Below are 6,746 nucleotides of genomic sequence, written 5' to 3'. Positions count from 1 at the left end.
ATCGGCCTTGACCTTATTTCTTGTCATTATTCTATATTAACCGTTACATAGTGACGTAACATCTTCCCGTTATCATTATGCAAGCTTACCTTGTTTATGCATTCCGACACCAGCATTACATATCAAGATATAAAGAGAAAGAGCAGTTTTCTTGAATTCGTCAATGAACTCCATTGTTGATTTGAGAGAACTACAGTCCAACTTCATGAGGAAGACTTTAAGCTGCAGTGGCCTTCGAGACCTCCAAGTGATCCCTTGGTCTTTTCATGTTCATACTCTTTCTTCATCCGGGAAATCGCTTGTAGAACATTCAGTAACACAAATCGTGACGCTTCAATGGTTTTACTCCATATATTCAATAATGTGTATTACCACTTTTTTATTTAGTGTATGGTGGTGGTGATCTATATTTGAGTGTGCGTGTTCGTGTGTGTGTGTGTGTTTGTGTGTGTTCGTTTTTGTTACATACCGAAGTAGGATATCGTGTTACACATCCACGTACCGAGGTACCAAAAACTACCGAGGTACTTTTCTCGATACCTCGGGAAATGCATCCATGGTTACTCTAAATTTCACCCACAAAGTTTAAGAGGTACCTCGCAACAGCGGTGAAACGTTATGTAGGGTGTGCATTCAGATGTGGTGAGCTACAGAGCTTAGATTTTTCTTTCGCACACACCACACACGCGTTCTAAAAGAAGTATTTCTATTGGTTCTTCGTAACTACGTCACACTCTATTTCATTGGTCAACATCTACACACCCACAGAAGCAGAATACCGGCTTGCCGAGGTAACAGGGCCTGAATGATTAAAAATTTAAAAATAAGTTGGCTTTGCAGATTCAGGTGAGTATATTAAATAACTGATTGAATGAATAGCTAATTTTAAAATCCAAAGATAAAGGTAGCTGTCCTGTCACGGATCGCGCAGCCTTAATATAACGAGTGTCGATTAGAGTTACTCCCCTTAGTTTGCTCTTCAGCTATATAAAAACGTTGCTAGTACGTTGTGCTATGAAGCACAATTCCATGCATCGAATGCATACATTCCGTTCAATGTGGTTTGTGGCCCCATACACTGTAAGTTTTTGTAATACAATCGGTTAAGCGTTATGCCTATTTACTGAGTAAATCATGTTTTATGTGTTTTGTACATTTCAGTTTGCAAAATAACGCATTTTTGTCAGTCATACTCGAGCTGATGTATTTCATTGTTTGTTTACAGTTTCACTTAATTCGTCAGTATGAATAAAGACATTTGTCGCTGAACAGTGAAAAGTGTTTGAACAAGCTACACGACCCGATTTGAGCTCAGGAGCTCATCCCGACGATGCATCGTCAACAAAGGGACCTGGGGACCGATACAGCGACCTAATGGTGACAAGAACACTTTCGGAAAAGGCAAGTAACCTTTATGAAGAAACTGTGCTTACTTTAACTGGAAGATTATCAGGAATTCAAAAGGAAATTGAACATGAACTGTATAATTATTCCGGAGCTACAGAGATTTCAGAAATCAACAAACTGAAAGAGAGGTTACATGTACTATTTTACAATTACTATACTGGTGAACACAAACAATTTATAGAATATCTTGCCAGAACACGTTCGCAACAGAGTGTATCAGAAACAGCAGCCCAGAAACTTATTTTCGACACCCTACAGCAAAAAGTTAGTGTAGTGATGAGTGAATTAAATAGATTTACAGAACGTAAAAAGACAGTATATACTGGAACAAAGTAGACTTAATTCAAATGCACCAGTGTTTGTACCTTATGATCAATACCGTGCACATGTTAATGAACTGATGAACACAGGGTCATGTGAACTAGTCAAGGACAGGCCTAATGGTTCACAAGTTGTAAGTCGCCCTACTTCCCAATCAGTGCAGGTTGAACCGCTTGAACCTTTTTATGAACCTAGCCATATCGTTCCTGAACAGGTAACACGCGAACCACCCAAGCCTGTTCATGAACCTACCTGTGTTGCTCCCCAACAAGTACTGTATCAACCGCTCAGACCTGTCCATGAACCTTACCATGTTTCTGAACGAGCACCCTATGAACCGCTCAAACCTGTTCAAGAACCTTACCATGTTTCTGAACGAGCACCATATGAACCGCTTAAACCTGTTCATGAACCTAACTATGTTGTTTCTGCACGAGCACTGTATGAACCGCTCAGACCTGTTCATGGGCCCAACCGTATTGTCCCTGAACGAGCACTTAATGAACCGCTCACACCTGTTCATGAGCCTAGTCATGTTTCTAAACCAGTGCCATTTGAATCTCTTGTAACATTTGATAAGTCGAATCATATTATTTCTGAACCGGTACAACTAGGATCATCCGTGTCCTATCATGAGCCAGTACCACAGGCACCCGGTGAACCATTTACCCGTCCCTCGAATACTGCCAATTTCACAACACAGCGGTCTCTGCCACCCAGTGAGCTGCATCAAGTTAGTCATGAACCAGCTCACAACACATCCCGTGAACCAGGACACGGAGCGTTCACAGAGTTCACACAGTTTCTTATGAAAAGGGAACTAATTCTCCAGAGACTGAGCAGTTTTGACGACAAACCTGAACATTTCTCTATCTGGAAGGCAAGTTTTATCGATATTAAACGTGAACTACGCCTTAGCCCAGCAGAAGAGTTTGACCTCTTGATCAAGTACCTTGGACCAGAGTCCACGAAACATGCTAAAAGCCTATGGGCCTCTAACCCATCAAATCCTGAGAAGGGTATATTTAGACTGTGGCAGCGGTTGGATGAACGATTTGGCTGTCCCGAAATGGTTGAAAAGGCTTTACGCGATAAACTAGAAAACTTTCCAAGAGTTACCAAGGATGTGAAGAAGCTCTACGAACTGTCAGACATACTATCTGAGATCGCATCTGTCATGGAGGATTCCAAATACGAAACCCTGCTGAGCTACTTTAATTCCTCTACAGGAGTGCTTCCGATAGTTGCAAAGCTACCATATGGACTTCAGACCAAATGGACCAACCGCGCTTCTAAGTACAAGAAGCGTCATGTCGTCTCATTTCCTCCATTCACTGAGTTTTGTGAATTTGTAAGAGAACAAAGTACAATGATGAATGACCCAGGACTTTCGTGCACTCCCAATGGCAATACAAACAGGCAAGAAAGCTCTACAGTAAATACTACCTCCTACACCAAACGTCCTAGCTATAAGTCAGCTGGATCGAAACAACACTCTTCAGTGAGCGTCAGAAAGACACAAGTAGATAGCACGTCAGCAGATACACCTCCATTTCCTCTTTGCCCGTTACACCAGAGTAAGCACTCTCTGAATGACTGTCGAGGGTTCAGGAAAAAGACAATAACACAGAGGAAGCAGTTTTTACGTGATAGTAACCTGTGCTTCAGGTGCTGCGAATCCTCTACCCATAGCTAAAGGGATTGTGATGTAAAGCTACAGTGTAATGTTTGTGGTAGTGACAAGCATGCTGGTGCTCTTCATACAAACAAGAACTGAATGACAAGACAAAAACTGAGTATTCAGAGGAGTCCAATGTGTCCACATGATGTACAAGGCTATGTGGTCAAGGGTTTACTGGACGATCTTGTGCCAAGACAATCCTGGTCAATGTGCACTCTGCTGACAAACCAGATGACACACATCAAGTCTACATAATTTTGGACGACCAGAACAATAAAACTTTGGGGCACCCCGATCTGTTTCAATTATTGAACATACAGAATTTGGACTCATGTGCGTATGAGCTCATCTCTTGTGCAGGATCTCTTGACATGCAGGGGAGAAAAGCTACTGACCTCATCGTTACATCACTTGATGGTTGTTTCAGTGTTGTTCTTCCAACGGTCACAGAATGTGCGTTTATCCCGAACTCGAGAGAAGAGATACCTACTCCCGAGATTTCGAATTACTACGATCATCTTAGTGACATACAGATACCGCCTTTGAATGATAAAGCACCTATTCTCCTACTTGTCAGTAGAGATGTACCTGAGGCCCATCATATATTAGAACAGCGCACAGGGCCCCAAGGAACACCATTCGCCTAAAGACTTGGTCTTGGTTGGACCGTTATTGGAGAGGTATGCCTTGATGGAAAGCATGTTCCATCATCTACGGACACACTGAATGTCTTCAAGACTAACATTTTGGCCAACGGTCTTCCTACGGCATTCCAAGCATGTGATAATGCTCTCACACTGAAAGATCAGCCCGATCTCGGGGGAGATGTGTTTGAAAGAACTTCACGCGATGACAGAATCGGTCTGTCAATCGAGGACAAAGAATTCTTGGAAATTATGAATTGCGAGTTCCGCAAGGATGAAAACAGTCATTGGACAGCTCCTTTGCCGTTTCGTAAGTCTCGATAGAGACTACCAAACAACAAATCACAAGCATTGAAATGTGCTCATATCTTGGACGCGTCCCTGAGGAAGGACCACGTCAAACGACAACATTTTCTTGAATTTATGGACAAACTTTTCAAGAACGGCCATGCCGAGATAGCTCCACCCTTGCAAACTACCGATGAGAGCTGGTATTTGCCAGTCTTTGGGGTCTACCACCCTCAAAAGAAGGACCAAATACGTGCAGTATTTGACTCCTCTGCAAAGTGTGGCGGTGTGTCACTCAACGATGTACTTCTATCAGGGCCGGACTTGAACAACAGTCTCATTGGTGTCTTGTTGAGGTTTCGGAAGGGAGCAGTTGCCTTGACAGCAGATATACAACAAATGTTTTATCAGTTTTATGTACACCTAGAACACAGAAACTTTTTGAGGTTCCTCTGGTACAAGAACAATAATACCTCTGAGGATCTGATTGAGTATAGAATGAAGGTGCATATTTTTGGGAACAGCCCTTCGCTGGCTGTTGCGACCTACGGACTCCGCAAAACAGCAGAGTGTGCCGCCGACACCTATGGTCACGACACGAAGGACTTCATCGATGACAACTTCTACGTCGACGACGGGCGTGTGTCTCTGCAGTCAGCAGAAGAAGTCATCAGCCTTGTGAGTAGAACTCAACAGGCACTCTCAGACGAGGGAAAAATACGGCTTCATAAGATTGCGTCTAACAGTACAGCGGTGTTAAAAGCCTTTGAGAGCAGCGACCTCTCCAACAGTATCAAAGACCTTAATCTCGATGTTGACACACCTCCTGTCCACAGGAGCCTTGGTCTCTGTTGGGACATATCAGGCGACTATTTCACCTTTAAATCTATGGCGGAACCCAGGCCGTATTCACGGCGGGGAATACTGGCTACAGTCAACAGTCTCTATGACCCCCTAGGTTTTGCTGCACCAGTCATTCTGAAGGGAAAATTGATTCTTAGGGACTATGTTGCCTCTACCTTTGATTGGGACGACCCTTTGCCTGAAGATCGTCGTGAGGAATGGGAATCATAGAGAGATTCACTCTGCCGCCTCAACCAAGTTAAAGTCCTGCGTCAGTATGTCAACGTCACGTCTTCTGAAGTTAAAGGTCAAATCCACATATTTAGTGACGCTTCCCAAGAAGCAATATCTGCTGTAGGATACATGAAGGTGTGCAAGGAGAACCATTCTCATGTTGGATTTGTCATTGGCAAGGCAAAAGTCGCGCCTAAGCATGGTCATACCGTGCCGAGATTAGAACTCTGTGCGGCAGTGTTAGCGGTGCAGTTAGGTCAGACAATAGAGGAAGAACTTGGTATTCCATCAGAGGACATGATCTTTTATACAGACAGCATGGTTGTACTGGGCTATCTACATAACCGTGTGCGCCGGTTCTATATCTACCTCGCGAACCGCGTCGACAAAGTCCTTGCATTTACACAGCCCAATCAGTGGACATATATACCCACCAACCTCAACCCTGCAGATCAAGGCACCAGGTGTCTTAACGCAGTACACTTACAAGACAGTATGTGGTTATCAGGGCCGTCTGTCTTGATGGACAAAAATCAACCTGTTAGCATGGAATTCAAGTTAGTCAACCCAGATGAAGACGCAGAGATATGTCCACAGAACAATATTGACACTTATGTCAAAGTAGCAAAGACAGAAGTCTGTCGGTCTAAGTTAGGGACAAAGACATTTGAGAAATTTTCTAGACTCAGCAGTCTAGTTCGGGCTGTCGCATGGATCATCCACATCGCTGACAGCTTTCGCTCTCCTGACGCAAACTGTCGAGGTTGGCATCGATGTTCGTCATTCCTGAATGTCAACTCTGGAAAGCACGCTACAGAACTTATCATCAGAGAGGTTCAATTTGAATTCTATCGTACAGAGATAGAGTGCTTGAAGGCAGGGAAAGCCTTGTCTAGGAATAGTAACGTCTTGAGTCTGTCCATATTTGGACAGTGATGGCTTGCTACATATCGGGGGTCAGGTGCGTAAGGCGCAGATATCTTCATCTCAGAAGAACCCACTATTGATACCTGGTAAGTCCTACTTGGCAAAGCTCGTCATTTTGGATTGTCATGAAAAGGTCGGTCACCAAGGGCGCCATTTTACAGACGGTTCAGTAAGACAGGCTGGTTACTGGATCATTGGAGGAAAACGCCTGATATACCAGCTACTTAGCCAGTGTGTGAAGTGTAAGAGACTTCGGGGCAGGATGTGTCAACAGAAAATGGCCGACTTACCAGATGTTCGGCTGACACCTGTCCCACCTTTCACCTTTGTTGGAGTAGATGTCTTTGGGCCTTGGCAGATTGTGACCAGAAGGACAAGAGGAGGGTCATCAAACTCCAAGT

At 43.8% G+C, this 6,746-nt stretch overlaps 1 protein-coding gene across 1 annotated transcript; it reads left to right on the top strand.

The window, feature by feature from the left end:
- Positions 1 to 5,547: 5,547 nt before the first annotated feature.
- On the top strand, positions 5,548 to 6,354 carry LOC132564489 (uncharacterized). The gene has a single exon (XM_060229142.1). The coding sequence runs from the start codon at positions 5,548 to 5,550 to the stop codon at positions 6,352 to 6,354; it is 807 nt and encodes a 268-aa protein (XP_060085125.1).
- The last annotated feature ends 392 nt before the right edge of the window (positions 6,355 to 6,746 follow it).

The sequence above is a fragment of the Ylistrum balloti genome, unplaced genomic scaffold, assembly GCF_031769215.1.
Source record: "Ylistrum balloti isolate Yb309-2 unplaced genomic scaffold, AGI_CSIRO_Ybal_v1 Utg372316, whole genome shotgun sequence".
NCBI classification, from domain to species: Eukaryota; Metazoa; Mollusca; class Bivalvia; order Pectinida; family Pectinidae; genus Ylistrum; species Ylistrum balloti.
This window is presented reverse-complemented; position numbering and strand designations above follow the sequence as displayed.

Coding starts and splice junctions, on each gene's coding strand:
- LOC132564489 (XM_060229142.1), top strand. CDS start 5,548: ATGAAGGTGTGCAAGGAGAACCATTCTCATGTTGGATTTGTCATTGGC.